Consider the following 18,149-nt stretch of genomic DNA (forward strand, 5'->3'; position numbering starts at 1 on the left):
CCCAGGTTGGTCACTCACAGAGACAGGCAGAAGGTCTGCAGCCGGATGCCCACCGCCCTCACTCTTTCCCGGGGACGACTCCGCCTCCTCTGTCCCCCAGAGGCGGCTGCTGCCTCCTCCTCCTCCTCAGTCTCGGCTTCTGTCGGGGAGTAGTCACCACTGATGGACTGAGGCCTAGTTCAGCTCCTGACCATCCCGAGAGCCTCCCCGGGGGCTGCCATCACCCCATTTCACAGACCAGCAGACTAAGCACAGGGCCCTCCCAGCGTCACCAGCAGTGGGCCCCTGGGGCTGCATCCTCTGGACACAGAGGGTGTGGTGGGAACCTGGCTGGGGTGGTGACTGCAGTGGGAGAGCTGGGTGGGCTGGGGTGGTTGCGAGTTGACAGAGACATGTACCAATGGCTGCCGGTCCTCTGGGTTCTGCACTCTCCTTCCTCCTCCTCCTGAAACGCAGACCAATGCGCTTTGTGTCATGGGGCTTGAGCTCCACGTGTGGCTCTGAGGGCCCATCTCTCGCTTCTACTTGGGTGTCATCCTCGGTGGTGGCCCCGGCCACCCCCAGCTCCTCCCGGGGCCCTGTGCCCTCCTCAGTCTGGAGTCCCAGCTGGGCTGGCTCCTCCTCAGGCTCCTCTTTCCCACGGCCCCCATCAGGCTCCTTGGAGAATGGGTCCTCCTCGTGGTCCCAGAGGCCATAGCACTGTGGAAGGAAGGAAGGAAGCAAGGAAGCAAGGAAGGAAGGAGGGCCTTGGGGAGGCAGGCGTGGCTGCACGGGCAGCTCTTGGACCAGGCAAGATGGCCAGGCCCACCCTGGGGCCCACAGTGTCCAGCTTCGCCTCCTGGAACAAGATGGCTGAGAGGTGCCTGCCTGCTGCCCACCTGCCCCGGCACCTGGCACTCACCAGCAGCTGGGAACGATGGAAGAAGAGGGCCAGGAGCTGCACCAGGTCGTACTTGATGTAGCTGTCAGTCTTCTCCAGGCCCAGGATGCGAGGCGGGAAGTAGGGCTTGTTCTCATAGCGCCGCAGCACCGTGTGGCTGTTCCAGGGGAAGAAGCCAAACTGGAACAGGTATTTGGTGACCACCATGACCTGCGGGGCAGCGGGGCTCAGCATGGCGGGCGGGGCCAGGCCCACCCCTTCCACCCCACCCCCCAGGCCGCGGCCCACCTCGGTGAAGACGATGGCCGTCATCCAGAAGCGCTTGCTGGGCCGTGGGATGGACAGCATGGCCCACAAGAAGACCAGCACGGGCAACACAAGGGAGGTGGCCGAGGCGGTGACCATATGGTTGAGAACAATGATGAAATAGCAGAGCAGCTCAGAGTGGGCAGCCACGCACTGGTACACGGCCTGCAGCAGCCGCAGCGCCCGGCCCTGCCCGGCCTCGAACTGCTCAGCCTCCTCCAGCTCTGGGATGCGCAGGCACCTGCAGGGTCCGTGTTCAGGCAGGTTCTGGCCCCAGGCCTAGGCCCACCTGCCCCCGGTCCCACCAGCCGCCCCTCGCACACACCTGTCAAGGAGCAGCTCGCTGGCCGTGCGCATCCGGGTCCGAGTGCTAGCGGGAAGCTCTCGGGAGCCGTGTAGAGAAGCCCTGGGCTCTGTGACCATCTCCTCACTGCCACTGCGGGTGTTGTAGCCCGTGCTCAGGGGGCTGCCGGGGTCCTCGGGCGTGCTGCTTATTGGTTCTTCTGCCCCCAGCCCGCTGTGGGAGGGGAGGCTGGTCACAGGCAGCAGGATGGCCTCAAGGTCCCTGGTGGACGGGGCTGGGAGGCTATGTGCCCGAACGCAGCCGCTGGGGTGTCCCTGGCTCTGGGCCTGAGAGCAGGCCAGATGCAGTGGGTACTGGCTCCCACTTGAGCCCCTGAGGCCCATACCTACCTCGAAGCTGTGCTAGGCACATCGCGTGCCTCCGAGGGGCCTGATGGCGTGGCCTCTGTTTCACTCGAGTATAGCTGGTCCAGCACGCCCCGGTGCACCTCTCTACCCTGCAGGGCACACGAGGGGGCTAGGGCAGTGGAGGTGGCCCCCCCGGTGTGGGGGAGGTGAGGGTGGGGCAGGCACAGGGGTAAGGTAGTGTGGTAGGGCATGGTGGCAGGGGTGGGGGTGTGATGGGGTTGGGGTATGGTGGCACCCACCCTGAGCAGCTCCTGTGTGAGCAGGTAGCGCTCAGCACGCAGCACGTTACTCATGGCACGGTGGTGCCGAGTGAAGGTGTACAGCCAGCGCGTCAGCCCGTCCACCAGCGCCTGTCCCAGCACCCACAGGAACTGCATGGTGCTCAGCACCCGCTGCATCACATGGCTCCGGCCTGCAGGGAGGGGATTGACTGGCGGGAGGGTCCTGGCGGGGTAGCCAGCATGAGAACCCCAACCCCAATCCCCCAGGGCCCGCGTACCTGCCACCTCATCCTCTGGGCCCTCTGCCAACTCCGCCTCTGGACCCGGGCCGCCTCCTGGGCATAAGGGAGCTGGTCAGCGCCTTGTAGCCCTACATTCCCCACCCCCTACCCGCACTCAGCCTGACTCACCCACAGGCAGCTGTGCCTGCTCCTGCCGCCGCCGCCGCCTCAGCACCGTCTGGGCGTTGGTCACCCATGCCTGGTACGCCATCTGCAGGACAGGGCCCCGGGTTAGCACCCTGCTTCCCAGGCCCAGTCGCACTGGGCTCACCTCTGAGCTCCCGAGGAAGAGAAGGAGCCAGGGGTCAGTGCAGCTGGGGACCTTCAGCCTGAGCCGGGGAGGAAGTGGGCACCATAGGGCTGTCGTGGGCGGAAAGGGCAGTTCGCACAGCCCACCCGGCACATCACGGTTCTCACTTAGCACCCAGGCCTCAGGCCAGAACCAGGGACCCAAAGGTGGACAAGAGGCTCCTGGCTCAGAAGACAGATGTATGACCAGCAAACATAATGAGCCCTCTTGAAGGCCAGGCCACCGGTGGCCACCATAGGCCTGGGGGTCAGAGTTGGGACTGCAGGAGCAGGTGGGCAGAGGCACATAGCTGCCATGACCTATGGTCCCCACAGACTGCTGTCCATCTGACTGCGAGACTCAGGAGGTCTGAATGGGGCTGGGCAGGTCCCCAGGCCCTGGGGGCATCTGTCCTTCCTGTGCTGGCTGGCCCAGGTGCTCCATGGACAGGGGAAGGCAGCCAGGGTACCCTTCCACCTCACCTGGAAGGCACTCTGTGCCGATGGCCTGGGGTCCTCAGGCTGGGCCTCCTCCTCCTCCTCACTGTCGGACTCGAACAGGAAGTAGTCCCCAGAGTGGATGACTGTGGGCAGGGTAGGGTTGAGCTGGCCTCCCCCACATGGGGTTGGGCTCTGCAAGACTCTCAAGTTCATGGGTTTTTTTTTTTGCGGGGGGGGGGCAGTAATAGGCCTGGCTGTGCTGCCCAGCTTGGGTTCCCTCAGCATCCTGTGACCCCAGGGGCCAAGGCCCGCATGCCACCCGCCCCCCCAGGAACAGCCTCAGTGGCTGGAGGCAGGGAGCAGCAGGCTGGCGGACGGAGGCGCATGCACAGGACACAGGCCAGAGTGGCAGGACGAGACCAGACTGGACGAGAGGAACACAGGGAGCAGGGCCAGGAAAGGAGAGGCTGGGAGTGGGCAGTGATAATTCAGACCTCGGAATCCCCGAGTTATAAAATGCAGAGCCGGTGGGGAGGAGCCCAGCTAAATCGAGGCCCAGCCCCTTGTTACTGCATGGCCTGCACCCAGGCTGCAGGTCAGTACCGGCAAGCTGTATGCCCCAAAGGTGGTAGCAACTGAGAGGTGGGGGGTACCCAACACACAGCAGCTTGAGAGAGTGGTTATGGCAGCCAGGTTGGGGCGGTACCTGTGGCGTGGTCCAGCCAGGGCCGCCACCACTGTGTCCGTGGCGGGGAGGAGCCCCCTGGACTGCCGGGACCTGTGAAGGGGAGGGGGTGGCGAGCATGAGCCAGCAGGGAGAGTCATGGAGAATGAGGGTGTCCCCTCAGCAGAGACACACAGAGCCCCTTCAGTGACCAGCACCCTCTCATGGTGCTATGGCGGTGGAGGACAGCCCACAAGTGCAGACGGACAGTCACTGGCAGGCTGTGTGGCCTGCAGGGACAGAGAAAGTGACCACATGGCACAGGACAGATGGGCTAGAAGCCCTGTGTGACGTCACGTGGCACAGACGCGGACAGGCTCCAGGGGCACAGATGCACCAGTGATGGGGACCCTGGGGGTTCTATCCACTCACCTGGCTCCTGGCCGGGCTCCAGGGCGTCCTGGTGCACCTGCCTGTGCTTTTCCTGCTTGGCGCGGATACGTTCCATCCTGTGGATAGGAGACGACTCTGAGCATCGGGCCAGACAGGAAAACACCCCACGCCATCCTGGTCCCCCAGATGGCACCTACTGTCTTTTCAGCTGGGCCAGGGACTTCTCCTCGGCCTTGCGGTGGCAGTCGATGCTTTTGAGGTTGGCAGCGTTGTACAGGGCGAAGCCCCTGTGGGGAGTCAGTGAAGCCGGGGGTGAGCGCCAGCCATACGAGCTCCCTCCTTTGGGCTTAGCCCAGCGCCCAGGTCCTCCCTGCTCACAGGCTAGCTCTCCAACATGACACCCCATCTGTACTGCAGTGAGAGGGAGGGGACCCCCTGCCACCTCCAGTCTCATAGGGTAGAAAACGTGCAAATGAAGAGGTGGCCATGGGACCTACAGAGGCCAGGGATGGGGAGACTTGCTGGCTCACTGGCCAGGCACAGCAAGGGTGGGGGGCAGGCTCTCTGGTGGGGTGCACCTCAGGCCAGCGTCGGGGCACTAGCAGGACTGAAACGCCAGCCACCAAAAAGCTAGGGCTGAGACCACATGACGTGGACATTGTGCAGTCAGGCCCCTGAGGAGGTGCTAATGACCCGTGGTCCTCGGTTCGCTCTAGGAGACGTGTCACATCAGGGCACAGTGCCCTGCCCTAGATGGGCCCAGGGGATCCAGGGCAGGGCCAACCTGGAGGCCTGCAGAGCAGTGGCCTGGAGCTCGGCCCTGACGTGCAGGAAGTAGTAGCTGAGGAAGACACGGCGCTGCAGCAGCAGGAACAGGAAACAGACACTGTCCCAGAGGACGCCAGCCTCCTCCACGGGCAGCAGGCAGTCCTGGTCCCTGCCCAGCATCTCCTTGGCTGTGAGACAGGTGCCAGCACGGGTCAGGGGTATGACCAGGGTCGGGAACACGGGTGGGATCAGGGGTGTGGGGCAGAGGTTGGGGACCTGAGTCAGAGGCAGAGGTCAAGCACATTTGCTGAGGATCAGGATGCAGATCAAGACCATGGGATAGGGGTGTGGGAAACGGACAGGGGTCTGGGCCCCTGAAGCAGTGCGTGTCCCTGACACCCCCAGCCACCTGCCCTCTCCCACTCACGGTCATAGTAGCCTTTGACCGTGCATACGAGGCTGAACAGCTGGATGACCCAGCAGAAGCTGCTCTGCATTTGCTCCACGAAGACACAGGACAGGAGCTGGGGGTGGGAGGAGGGTCAGCCAGCCTCCGGGATTGGGTTTGGGGCTGGGGCTGGGGCTGGGCAGGCTGGCCGGCCGGCTTACCGAGAGCATGTTCTTGGAGATGATGACAGTGATGTTGTAGAGGATGAGGCAGTCCCACAGCACGAGGCGGGTGCGCGTCTCCTTCTGCAGCAGGGAGGTGCCGAAGAGCAGCAGGTAGAAACAGGCCAGCAGGTAGCCCAGCCCGAAGACACTGATGCGCGTGGCCCCTGTGATGAACACCACCACCAGCACCAGCCAGAAGAGGTAGCGGAAGACAGCGACTTTCAGCATGTCGAGGTAGGACCTGCGGGCGAGGTGTCACTGTGGGCGGGTTACCCCACCTCCCCCCACAGCCTCGGGCCAGAGGGACTCCAGGAGGCCCCTCTGCTGCAAGGTCAATGTCCGCCCCTTGTCTCGTCCCATACACCATCAGCAGCACTTGCCCCAGGCTCGGTCCTAGCCGGAGCCAGGTGTGGCCGTCAGCCCCGCAGCCCTGCCGCCTATGCAGCCCCAGACTGGGCTCTGCAGGCCGGCGACACCCTGGGACCCACCTACAGTGAATGAAGTTGGGCACAGGGTTGGGCTCCCCCCGCAGAGGCTCCAGGTGGTCGGTGTTGACGCCGGCCATGTGCTGCCACTCCTCGGTGCGCTCAGCCAAGAACACCTGCCACTGCTGGGAGGCGCAGAGCAGCAGGAGGAAGTCACCTGCGGATACATGGGAGGCCGCTGCCGCACGACCCAGGAACCGCTGGCCTTGCGGAGGCCTCGTACATGACGGGCACAGGGCACTGACCTCATACCCAGACCAGAGAGAGGCATGGTGTGTGCATGTGGGGGCTGGGCAGACACATGTCTACGAGTGTGCACACTGGTGGGTGATGTCCATACATGGATATGGATGTTGGGGATCACGCCTGTGCACATGTTCTGCGTATCTGTGCACCACACGCACATTAGGAAATGAGTTAACGTGTCTGACTGCGCACCCCGTGGGCATCAGTCTGTGCACACCTGCATCTGTCTCTCTGCCCACCTGTGCACACCTGCATCTGTCTCTCTGCCCACCTGTGCACACCTGCATCCACACCAGCATCCACCCCCACATCCATACCTACAACTATCTCTGCGTCCACACCTGTGTGCACACCTGCATACACACCTGATGGCAGGGTGTGCACATGTGAGGAGGGCCTCAGAGCCATGGGCCTATCCTGCAGGACTGGGCGCACCCATGAAAGAACCCCCCTCCCCCCGTCGTCCTGCCGGGGAACCACAGGATTGGGCGAGCTGGCAAGGCCTGGACAACACGCCCCTCGAGAGCTGAATGGAGCGTCTGTGCTTGCCCGCTGCCCGTGCAGAACCTCCTTGGCCTTCAGTGAGGCTGGCAGGTGGCGCATGTGGACAAAGGGCCCAGCTGGTGGGCACTCACTGATGAGGTTGGTGGAGTTGGGGGCCCTGAAGAAGTCAGGCAGGTACAGCCACTTGATGAGCACCGAATTCATGGGGATGGCCTGGCTCCAGCGCCAGGGGTAGTCTGTGGGTAGAGCGAGCGTGTCAAGGCTCCGGACAGCCTGTCCTTCCCCATTTGCTGGACCACAGCCTCTAGGGGTCCTGTGTCCACGGTTCTTCACCCACATACACATTCACACAGTCAGCCTCAGAAACAACCCCTCTCCTTTGGAGTCCGGAGAGCATACAGGTCCAGAGCTTCCAGCACATGCTTAACTACACGTTTCCCAGGGATAGACCGCGCCCCAGGCCCCCATGGGAGCAACTGCGTGACAGCTAGAGGGTAGCATGTGGGCAGGGCGGTCTCCCTGAGTGCTGGCCCATGGTATGGCTGGACCACACGAGACGTCATTACACACCTATCAGAATGGCTAATACAAAAATAGTGACACCACCAAATATTGGTGAGAATGTGGAAGAGCTGGACACACATGTTGCCAGTGGAGATGTAAAATAGGACAGCCTCTCTGGGCTTTTATGCCAGACAAATGAAAACTATGCCCACGCAAAACCTAGACACCAACGCTCACAGCCCCAACCTGGGAACAACCAGACGTCTGCCGTGTGTGAAAGGTCAAATCAACCATGGACAGAACAGCCCCAGGTCCAGAGTGCCTGTTCCCTTCTCACTGCCTGCCGCCCCGCCCCACAGTCCACCCAAAACACAGCGCTGCCCGGCAAGGAAAAAGAAGCATCGACACACCAACACAGGGCAGGCGGGAGCGCCCTGGGCACCCCACGCGGCCACGCACGCTGGCTCCCTCCGGACTCCTGCCCACACCCGCCCACAGCCTGCACCCTGCTCACCAATGCACAGAGCTGGGGGGATGCCCAGGCACAGCAGGTACTGGTAGAGCAGGAAGAGCGTCAGGAAGAGGCAGTAGTTGGGCCAGAGACGGGCGATGGCCCTCCGGCGCCGGCGGGTGAGGATGGCCACCAGCCAGCAGCCGTGCAGGATGACCATGAAGTTCATGCGCTGCCCAATCACATTCACGGCCATCAGGAAGCAGATCTGGGGGTGGCAGAAGGGGAAGAGGAGATGAGAATGGGAGATGGAGGGAACTGGTGGAGGGTCCTTCTGGGACCTGCCTCCAGGCAGCCTCGGGCCCAGCAGGCTGTCTTGGAGGGTCACAGGCAGCACAGGGCGGTTGGGCAGCCTGGGAGCAGAACACCTTTGCCTCGAGGCAGGTGGGGCCTGTAGTCTAGGCTCACGGCAGCCCACGCCACCCTCCTGGAGGGATGGAGAGGCTGGACGTGTCTCCTCCGTGCAGGGGGGAGACTGAAGCTAGGAGGCTCTGTGGCAAAGTTGAGACTCTGACCCAGTCTCCAGCCTGAGTCCTTGCCCCCTGTCCTCACCCCATAGGCCAACCTTGCCCGGAAGAACACAGCACCCTTGGAGGTCCACCTCCTGTGCCCCCAGGCAGCCCCCGTGTGCCTGCACACGGCAGATGCTCAACCAAGGTCCATCCCCCGAGGGCAGCACAGACCTCTGGTGTCTGAGTCCCACCAGGTGCAGGAGACTCACCTCCAGCCCGAATTTGTAGAAAAAGAAGTTGACAAAGTACTTGACACAGCTAAGCAGGTCCCGGTCCAGCTGCTGGCGGGTGCCTTCGATGCAGACGGCCTGGGCGGGCAGCGGGGCCAGCTGGTGCTGCCGGCGGTGGTGCTCCTGGCGCCGGTACACAATGGCCTCGAACACCAGCAGCAGCAGGATCTGCAGGTGGTTCTGGGAAGGGGGATAGTGAGGCCCCTCTAGTCCTGCCTCCAACCGCCGAATGCCTCAGTCCCACCCCACCCACCCCTTGGCCCTGCTCTCACCTGGATGTAGCCCAGGTTTGGGAAGCCCTTCCGCACCCCAAACCAGTTGGCTGGGTCAACGGGCCCCCGGTACAGCAAGGACTGGTTGATCTCCGCCTTCTGCAGGTTGGTGCTATTGGGGAGGGGCTGGGAGACAGGGGCAGTGTCAGCCCCTGCCCCCAGCTGGTAACTGGACACTGACCCGGCCCTGCCTTGAGTCCCTGTCCCAACAACAGCTCCAGAACAGGTCTGGGCCAGACTACAGCTGCCCCCAGCCAGGATACGGGGGGGCTGTCAGCCTCCAAACCACCTTATTGGAGAAGGGGACAGGGTGACTAGGGATGGCGAGGCTTCAGGCAGGGGTCGCGGGGGAAGTAAAGAGAAAGCTCTGGGCAGGGGCTACCCTGAGTGGCCTCCCCCTCCCCGGTCTGGCTGGGGCTCCCTTCGCTTGAGGAGACCCCTGGCCACGGCACCACCTCACTCCATGACCTGTATTTCAGCAGGAGTTAGCCGAATGAGGATACTTTGCTAGCCCAGACACCTTGGCATGGGGAGTGGGTCCTCCATAGACCGGGTGGAAGGACACCTCCTCCAGGCAGCCCCTGGCCCTGTGGATGGCCCCCTGCATCTGCCCCTCACACCCTGAGCTAAAGAAGCAGTCCCTGCAGCCCCCGCCTGCGGGAGGCTCGCAAGGCTCAGGGACACGGTGCCGTGGCCATACCTCAGTGCAGTTGCTGGAGTACTTGTGGGGGCTGACGACCTTGAGCTGGTAGAGCATCTTGCACACGATGATGATGCAGGTCCACACGGTGGACAGACAGGAGGCCATGGGCCGGAAGCGGGGGTAGGGCAGGGCGAAGGCCCAGAGCACCACCAGCAGGAGGTTCATCACTGACACCTGTGAGACAGCCAGGCCGGTGGGGCTGAGTCAGGCAGGTGGGGCACGCCCTCCTGTGGGCCCGAGACCCAGGGAGGCCCACGAGGTGCCCTGAGTGGCCCGCTGCAGACAAGGAAGGTGCGTGTCCTCCTCTCACCTCCTTTAGGGCCACCCAGACGGTGTACAGGGCCACCAGCTTAAAGACGTGCAGTTCCAGCAGGCGCCGCACAAACACCTGCACGCGGGTGAGGACGTTCGAGAAGCTGGTGGACAAGTCCAGCAGCCGCTCGGCCACCAGGCCCCATTTGTTGGCTGCGACTGTGGGGGGGGGGGCAGGCAGTGAGAAGGGAACAGGCACTCTGGACCTGGGGCTGTTCTGTCCTGTGTAGATAAGACTCCCCTGGGGCTCATAGGGGACCCACCCGGTGACCCGGCTCCTTGACCCCTATACTCTCAGGGGCTGTACTCCCTTCTGACTTACCTTCTGGGACCTGCGTGGCCTGGTTGGGGCCAGCAGTGCCCAACCCCTGGTCCCTGGAGGCTTCCTCCTCCTCTTCCTGCTGCAACAATGGGGTCCCACTCACTGCGTCCTGCCTAGGACAGGGCCCAAGAGTGTCACTTCCTCCCAGCGCTCCTGCCCTCCTGAAGCTAACAGAAGACCCTGCCTGTACCCCCTCCTGCCTCTGCTGGGTGACCTGTGTTATTTGTGTTGCAACCGTTAGGTCAGAGCATGCGGCCCGGCTGACTTTTCACCGTGGAGACCCCACTGGGTCAGAGAAAACATCCCTACCTGAGGCCCCTCGGCATTTGAAGATGATGGCCAAGGCCTTCCCACTGCCCTGGGTCCCCCATCCGAATCCCACCAGCCGCCTTCCCTTCCCAATGAGGCCCTTCTCTGTGCCGGTTCAAGGTGGAGACACTCTGCAAGCCCCTGTGCCCCCACTGTCCACCCCCCACCAGCCAAGACCAGAGGCCGAACTCCTCAGAGGCAGGGCGGGTGCACCTGTGAGCCCAGCGGGGGCGGCAGGCGCCAGGCAAGGGGATGTGCTCCAGGTCGGTGAGCTGCATGAAGGGCTGGTGGAAGTAGTGCAGCTGCAGGATGCAGGCGAGCAGGAAGAAGCCAGGGATGAGGATGCTGGAGAAGAGCTCAGACACACTGAACTGCTCCAGGCCCAGGTCCCCCAGCCTGTGGAGGGAGCACCGTCAGCACCGCCCGGCCCTGCAGTCCCTGATGCAGAGCCTTGGGCCTGAGGAGATGAGGGGCCCATGTCCGGACCTCGCCTGCCTACCCACCCACTGGTGACTCACTGCTCGTCAGTGAAGCCTGTCAGGTTGCGCCAGTACATGGGGAAGTCCTGGAACTGGAAGGTGTAGACAGCGATGAGCACCAGCATGGTGTAGGCCACCACCAGCCACCAGAACACCTTGAGCAGCTTCCGCCACAGGCTGTAGTAGACCTGCAGGATGAGGTGTGTGAGGTGCCCTGCAGTGAGGCCGGTCTGCTTGAGGGTCCCACCTGCCCGCCCCAGGTACCTGGAAGAGGGTGAGGCAGAGCAGGAAGAGGAACATGTAGACGATCTTGTAGACGACAAGACGGCCTGCGAAGCTGACCACGATGAACATGCCGGCGCACACGTAGATCCAGTACTTGGCATAGATGCCAGTGACCAGCTCCCCCAGACTCCGGAGCAGCGTCCGAGTCTGCGTGGGCTCTGGGGGCCAAGCCAGGGGACCAGGGTGTGACTTCAGGATCAGGCAGGAGGGCCTGGCCCAACTGCCCCGCCCACTCACCTGTGTCCGCCACAGTGACCTCCATCAGCGCGGAGGGTGTCTTCTTCCTCCTCAGCAGCTTTTCCTTGACAAATCGGCGCAGCAGGAGCCAGAAGGTCAGGGTATACAGCAACTGCGATGGGGAAGGGCAGTGTCACTGAGGGGTGGGCAGCCTGGCACCCCTCCCAAAGCCAGGGCCCAGCCCAAAAAGATGTGAGCAGGGGAGACCTCAGCAGGGAGGCGGCCAGCCTGGCCCCTGTAGGAACAAGCTCATCCTGTTGTATACACACCTGCACACAAGTTCATACACAAGTGAACACATATGCACACTAGGCTCATATGCCTGCGTGTGTTCACACACATGCATGTAGAAGTTTACATTTGCATGCACATCTGCATACACATACTTGCACATGGGCTCAAACATCTCGCACAGTGAGATACGATCCACTGAGGCCCAGGGGCAGCATGTGACACTAATAGAACCTATGCTAGGGAGACTGGACAGCCCCCTAAAACACAAGGTCATCACTCATGCTCTCCAGCAACTACTCTGGACTGGCCAACAGGGACCCCATGGTGACCACTCAACAAGGGCCTGCCCTCCTGAGCTCCCACTCCACTGGGAGCTGGCCCATAAACCGAATGGCACCGTCACGGGTCCTCATGCAGACACCCAAGGCGCCAGCACATGCTCACAGGTGCCCTGGAGTGAGGGGCACTCACCATGGCACCGAGGTCCAGGCAGGGGTAGCGCGTGTGCTCCAGCCCCAGCTGGCGCAAGCTGACAGGACCCAGGGTGGTGGGCAGCTCCGAGTGCAGGTCCATGGCCCACACGTAGCGCAGGCTGCACAGTGCCAGCCCGTAGAGCAGGATGAAGGGCGAGCAGAGCATGGCCATCTGGTGGCGGCTGCGCACAGTCCAGATGAGGCAGGCCCAGAGCAGCAGCACGAAGGTCAACCAGCTGTGGTAGGTGATGCTCCACACCTGGGGGCAGGGGCTGGTGGGATGGCTGCACAGTCCACCTGGCCCAGTCCCGACCTGCTCCCCCAGCATACCGAGGGGGCAGGGCTCCAGGGAGGTGCTCAGACAGAAAGGCAAACATGCCCATCGGCCTGGAGCACAGTGGCACAGGACACACGCCACCCCCACACCACACATGATCACACACACATTCACATACATGCACATATGTGCACAAATATTCACGCTCACATACACACACCTATACACATGCTCACACGAACACATGTTCACACTCATACAAACACATGCTCATACACACACTTACACACATGATCACATACGCAGCTGTGGGCTAGCCAGGGTGACTCTTGGCCAGCAGGACACAACTGCCTTCATTTCTGGTGAGGAAGCATCAAGCTGGGAAACATGGGCCACCACCCACCTCTCATGTGTGAAGGAACCCCCGGGAAGGGCCCACCAGGCTGGCTGCTCCTTACCATCATGGCGATGAGGGCACACACGTAGCTCTGGTCCATGATGAGGTGGCCCAGGCCATGCAGTGGAGATGTCTCTCTCGGCTCAGCCAGCCTGGGGTACACTATAGGGTGGTGGCAAGGGTTACCTGGGAAGCTCTGACACCAACAGGCCAGACCCCTCACCCACACTTGACTTTGCCCTGTAATGTGGCTGGGGTGTGGGAGCAGCAGCCCAGTGGGAGGAGGCTCCGGGGGCAGAAAAGGCAGGCTCCTATCTGACACTGCCCCCACTGTCATGTGACTGGGTGTCCTGGCCCTCTCCAGGCTGCCGTTTCCAAGGCTCTGAAGAGAAAGAGGGACAATATGGCCCAGAACCCCTTCCAGCTCGGTGGGTATGCAAGTTCTCAGGCACAGCTTTGAGGCCAGTGATTCAGCTCCTGCTTTGTGCAGGGGCAAGTCACAAAATGGAAATCAAGGCTTAGGGAAAAAAGAACACCCAGAAAATTGCCCAGTCCTACCCAGCTGCCATCTGCCCAGATGACAGACAGCCACCCTGGGCCTCTGGGCCAGTCCAGGGCAGAGCAGTCCAGTTCTCCAGAAACTGGGAGGTAGGTGCCCCCGCCCCCAAGGTCAGCAGCATGGCTCCAGACAAGCTGGAGAGGCCAACTTGCGGGACAACCCAGTGGCCACCAGGGGGCAGCAGTGTGCACACAGAAGGCTATATCCCTAGGCTGCCACAGTGCGTCTACTCACAGGGGCGCTGCCGGACCTGGCTGTGGCTACTCAGGTCATGCACGATGCAGTTGTCAGCCTCAGGGTCAGGCATCGAGTGCTGAAGAGGCAAGCCAAGACCTAGTGAGCCAAGCCCATGGGCAGGTGGGCTCACCCCCATCACTCAGCCCAGCCTCCTTACCTGGGTAGCACCCTCCTTACCTGGGTAGCACCCTCCTCCTTGGTGGCTGCAGACCTGGCCTCGCCCTGGGGCCAGTGGTCCACCTCTGTCAGCTCCACCTCCCGCTCCTCAACACCCCCAGCCGCCACCTTTTTCTGCAGAGACCAGAGCAGAGCTCAGTCCCCCTACCCTGCCGAAGAGCCATGGCCTGACGGGGGATGGGTGTCCAGAGGTGTGAGACAGAGGAGCGCTGGCCCTGGGCACCCACCTGGCCTGGGGGGTGGTGTGTGCGGAGCTTCAGGAGAGAGATCACAGTGTAGTACAGGAGCAGCAGGATCCCGGGGCTCACGTACACGGGCCAGTCATGGCTGGTGTTGAGGATCAGTGCGTTGGAACTGGAGCAGTTCGTGTGGGCCATGAAGTCCTTAAGACCAAAAACCCTGCCAAGAAAAGGCATGGCTCTCACCTCTGGCCGGGAGGAGGGGCCAGCTGGGCAGGGCAGGGATGAGGGGACAGAGCAGAACCTGTTCAGATGAGCCCTCACCTGGCCCAGATGCCAGCAGGTGGGAGCATGTCCTGGGCGAAGGGCATCTGGTAGCAGTAGAGGCAGATGAGATGACCGGCGCCAAAGCAGCCCACCATGACGCAGAGTGTGCTGAAGCCCAGGGGGCTGATGGGAAAGTGGCAGGCCCACCAGGTGCAGATGCCCAAGAAGAACAGGAAGTAGACGCTGGAGAAGGCTGAGGGGTGGGCAATGCCTGCAGAACCGGACAGAGGCATGCAGGGTCATGCCTGGCCAGGGCTGGGTGACCTCTGTCTCATTGGTCAGCAGCGAGCTCGGCAGGTGTGAAAACCCCTCCTGGTGTGACGTTCGGTGCTGGGATCCCCGCTCCCTGCCCCGTGGGTACCTGCCAGCGCGAGCAGCACTATGGCCAGAGTCCGCCCAGCAGCCACTAGCAACCAGTGAGCTGTGATCCGGAACCGGGCAGCCAGCCTCGACTTCCGCTTGGGGGCCAGCACAGGGGCTCCCTGCTGCCCCACCGGGGAGCTGGTGTCCACTTCCCTGTCATCGTCATCCTGCCAAGGTCACAGAGAGGAATGGAGGTCAGGGGCATGGCACTCAAGCCACCAGCGCCAAGGGGCTGCCAACCTGAGTGTGGACTTGTGCTGCCCTTCTTGCCCAAGGTCCACTCCCCGCCTTCCTGCTGCCTCACCCAAGTTCACAGCCCTGCAGGCCTTCCTGGAGGCAGCCAGCCCAACCCCAAAACACACTCCTGCCAAGCCCTGGCACACATGACGACTGACCACGCGGGCTGACCGTGGACTATTCTAGAACCCCTCAAGGGCCTCTTCTTAGTCTCCCATCTAAGTAGCCAGATTTCTGCATGAATCCTCGAAGCCCCTGGCCCTGCTCGGTTTGGCTCCTGAGAGGCCTGCATGGAGCCCATGCTCTTCCTGCCTCGTCCTGGCTCTCCCTGATGTCCAGGAAACAGCTGTTCCAGGAAGCCTCGAGCTTGGCCACAGGAAGCAGGGTTTTTGGAAAAAGAAAAGCAGTGCATGCACACATGTGCACTTCACTGTCCAGTTACAGAGAACCCGCCACGGCTACACTTGGTTCCAGCACTTTCCTTATAGGTAAAGAAGCAGAGGCTCAGAGGAGACCCCAAACTACATAGCTGTTTGCATCCTGCTCCCTCTCCACTGCCCAGGGGGCCTCCAGAGAATGAAGGATGGATCCCAGGGGTGTGGCCAAGTGCAAGGGTCTCCTGGTGCCCCCAACAGTTCTTCTGGAAGCCAACTACCCAGGAAGACACAGGATGACCCTTCAGGACTCCCCTGCCCATGGTGGGGACAGAGATCCAATAGGGCCTGCTTCCCGTGGCCCTAGCTCGAGGCTTCCTGGAACGGAGCTGTTTCCTGGACATCAGGGAGAGCCAGCATGAGGCAGGAAGAGAATGGGTTCTGCATCAGATGCCCAGGCCCTGCCCCAGGTCCTCATCTGTAAAATGCACACCCTGCCTGTGCCCTTTCCAGCCACTGAGGCAGTACTAGGCATTTGGGCTGAGAGCACAGGCTCTAGCACCAGGCGACCTGGTCACATCCCAGCTCCAGGGTCTCATACGTGTAGCCTTGGGCAAGACACCTAACCTGAGTGTTTCCCTGTCCATCAAATGTGGGTGGGGACCATACAGGAGAGATGAAGCAGACAGGTCCTGTCTTCACAGAGCCTGGGGGATGGGGAGGCCCCAGGGAGGTGTGGGTTGTGCCTGAAAGGAGAAGAGGGGCAAGCCAGGAGAATAGGCTACAGGCTATCTAGAACCCTGGGTACCAGAGCAGGGCCCTGAGTTGGAACTTGTAACTGGGGTTCCCTCTAGACCCCAGAATGCAGAAGTTGGAGGCCTCAGATAGCCTGGAAGGGAAAGATGGCTGCTAGAAGGTGGGGCAGCCAGGCCTGAGCTCACCCGCCCACAGCCTGGCCCAGGCCCTGGGAAAGCTTCTGAGCAGGTCCATGAAAAATGAGCATATCTGGGAGTGGAAACAACAGAGGCAGCAGCTGGGAGAGAGACAGGTGCTTGGGGGCTGCGTGTGGTGTCCAGCCTGGCCAGGCCTGGCTCCTGCCCCGACTCAGCTCCCACAGGCCATCCCGGGGAGCAGGGCAGAAACATCCACTCGTCTCTTCACCTCCCACCAAAGCCCATCTCACCCCCTCAGAGCATGCATGCACATGGGTATGACAATCAGGATACGTGCACGTACATGATTGTGTGCACCGTGTGCGTGCATGGGCTGCTCCTAGCTCTGGGCTTTAAAACTGGCTTTGCTTTGGTCTGCCTACACCCATAGCTCCTGGGTTGGCAGGATGGCACAGCTCTATGCCGATGAGGACACTTGGATGAAGGTGACATTTCCTGGTTGCCCAGCAGACCAGAGCCCAACCCTGATGGGCAGCATGGAGTGAGGGGCTGAGCCCTCCTGCCCATCCACAGATTTCTGGAATAGTCCAGCCCCTTCCCGGCAAAGCTGTTCCAGGAAGCCCTGGATCCACTAATGAGGAAACCAGAGGCAGCCCTGGCCCATGCGCGCACTGGTGCCCACGTGCTCCTGTAGGGAAGGTGAGAGCCAACTGAGTTGGGAGGGGGCCCCAAGAGCAGGGAGAAGGGAAGTTCCAGCCCTGGCTCAACCCCCCACAAAGGCCTGGAAAAGCCACTCAATCTCCAGGTCCCTCTAAAACGGTGGTGCCAGCCTTGCCCATGGATGGGGCAGCAGCGGGTGGGACAATAGGCTGGGTGAGCTGCAGGCTGACTTGCCCTGACCTGCTGGGCTCCCCTCTACGGGCTCTTCTGTAGGTTGAGGCCCTCATGGCCATGAGCCTTAGCTACTGAACAAAGGGATGCTGGGGATGGGGGTGGGAGAAGCCTGTGGCCCCCAGGAGGTTCTTATGCCGGGACCCCTGCACAGTCAGAGATCCCACCCAGCCCTCAGACCAGGCCCTACTGGATGGAGGGCCCAGGCAGGGACCCCAGCATCATACCCTGTCCAAGGCAAGACCCCCTAACCTAGGGCAAAGCCCTCCAAGGACAGCGTCTGGTTTAGGGCCTTGCTGGCCTGAGCCTTCGCAGCCCGCACCTTGCCCACAAGCCCACTGATGCTGCTATGGATGTGGCTTCTCAAACATCCACCCCTGTGTCCATCAGTCCATCTGTCTGTCAGTCCCTAGGTCTCCCTGATGGTTGGTGCAGACCTTCCTCCAGCACTGCTGACTCCCTACCGTGGACCCAAACAATCTCCTCCAGGATGGTCTCTAAGGGCACGGACACTGTCTGGGTGCCCCGCAGGGGTCCTCCAAGAGGGGCCCTGCCAGGACCATGCCACATTGCTGGTGCCCCCTCCCATGAGACACGCATCTTCTCTCCCCTCTGGTATCCCGTCTTTTCATAATTAGCACATATTGACTCTTACAAAGAAAATTCCACATTTGTTAAAAAATAAATAAAAAGGTAAGTAATCCTCAACTGTCCGGATCCCAGCTCTAGAATGCCCCTACCCCCCACATGAGCATTCTGCCCGCCACAGCTCACCGGCTCCTGGCAGGGCTGGCTCCGCCGGGCTTCCCGTGTGAGGCGCCCACAGAGGCCAAGGCACACAGCAGAGACCACCAGGATGCCCAAGTCGGGGGCCACCAGCCGCACGGCATTGGGGATGTCCTTCGGGTCCAGCCTGCGAAGGGCAGGAGAGTCCATTGGTCAGCCCAGGAGGGCACGTACCAGCAGGGAGGGCCTGGAAACCCCAGATGGAGGCAGAGGGGGTCTTACCTTGTGACCCCGACAAGTCGGGAGAGGTTCTCCCAGTGGCTGCCTGC

The 18,149-nt window shown here is 61.9% G+C and overlaps 1 protein-coding gene across 1 annotated transcript in view; it reads right to left on the reverse strand.

Annotated features, from left to right (window-relative positions):
• PIEZO1 (piezo type mechanosensitive ion channel component 1 (Er blood group)) overlaps positions 1-18,149 on the reverse strand; it is a 64,430-nt gene that overhangs the window by 5,352 nt on the left and 40,929 nt on the right. Inside the window, exons 4-40 of the mRNA XM_080645105.1 lie at positions 18,103-18,145; positions 17,869-18,007; positions 14,698-14,866; positions 14,334-14,547; positions 14,058-14,229; positions 13,831-13,944; positions 13,651-13,729; positions 12,919-13,019; positions 12,182-12,442; positions 11,477-11,588; positions 11,219-11,397; positions 10,994-11,142; positions 10,689-10,871; positions 10,167-10,279; positions 9,843-10,003; positions 9,530-9,706; positions 8,830-8,955; positions 8,537-8,737; positions 7,819-8,023; positions 6,932-7,036; positions 6,054-6,207; positions 5,563-5,806; positions 5,381-5,477; positions 4,970-5,141; positions 4,383-4,472; positions 4,225-4,301; positions 3,835-3,906; positions 3,171-3,271; positions 2,529-2,610; positions 2,397-2,453; positions 2,137-2,309; positions 1,880-1,986; positions 1,512-1,703; positions 1,169-1,427; positions 902-1,090; positions 399-699; positions 19-139 (exon numbers count right to left, since the gene is read on the reverse strand). Of these exons, the coding sequence (XP_080501231.1) occupies positions 19-139; positions 399-699; positions 902-1,090; positions 1,169-1,427; positions 1,512-1,703; positions 1,880-1,986; positions 2,137-2,309; positions 2,397-2,453; positions 2,529-2,610; positions 3,171-3,271; positions 3,835-3,906; positions 4,225-4,301; positions 4,383-4,472; positions 4,970-5,141; positions 5,381-5,477; positions 5,563-5,806; positions 6,054-6,207; positions 6,932-7,036; positions 7,819-8,023; positions 8,537-8,737; positions 8,830-8,955; positions 9,530-9,706; positions 9,843-10,003; positions 10,167-10,279; positions 10,689-10,871; positions 10,994-11,142; positions 11,219-11,397; positions 11,477-11,588; positions 12,182-12,442; positions 12,919-13,019; positions 13,651-13,729; positions 13,831-13,944; positions 14,058-14,229; positions 14,334-14,547; positions 14,698-14,866; positions 17,869-18,007; positions 18,103-18,145 (5,491 nt within the window). The remainder of the gene's footprint in view (positions 1-18; positions 140-398; positions 700-901; positions 1,091-1,168; positions 1,428-1,511; positions 1,704-1,879; positions 1,987-2,136; positions 2,310-2,396; positions 2,454-2,528; positions 2,611-3,170; positions 3,272-3,834; positions 3,907-4,224; positions 4,302-4,382; positions 4,473-4,969; positions 5,142-5,380; positions 5,478-5,562; positions 5,807-6,053; positions 6,208-6,931; positions 7,037-7,818; positions 8,024-8,536; positions 8,738-8,829; positions 8,956-9,529; positions 9,707-9,842; positions 10,004-10,166; positions 10,280-10,688; positions 10,872-10,993; positions 11,143-11,218; positions 11,398-11,476; positions 11,589-12,181; positions 12,443-12,918; positions 13,020-13,650; positions 13,730-13,830; positions 13,945-14,057; positions 14,230-14,333; positions 14,548-14,697; positions 14,867-17,868; positions 18,008-18,102; positions 18,146-18,149) is intronic.

Source organism: Plecotus auritus (genome assembly GCF_963455305.1).
Source record: "Plecotus auritus genome assembly, chromosome: 10".
Taxonomy (NCBI): Eukaryota; Metazoa; Chordata; class Mammalia; order Chiroptera; family Vespertilionidae; genus Plecotus; species Plecotus auritus.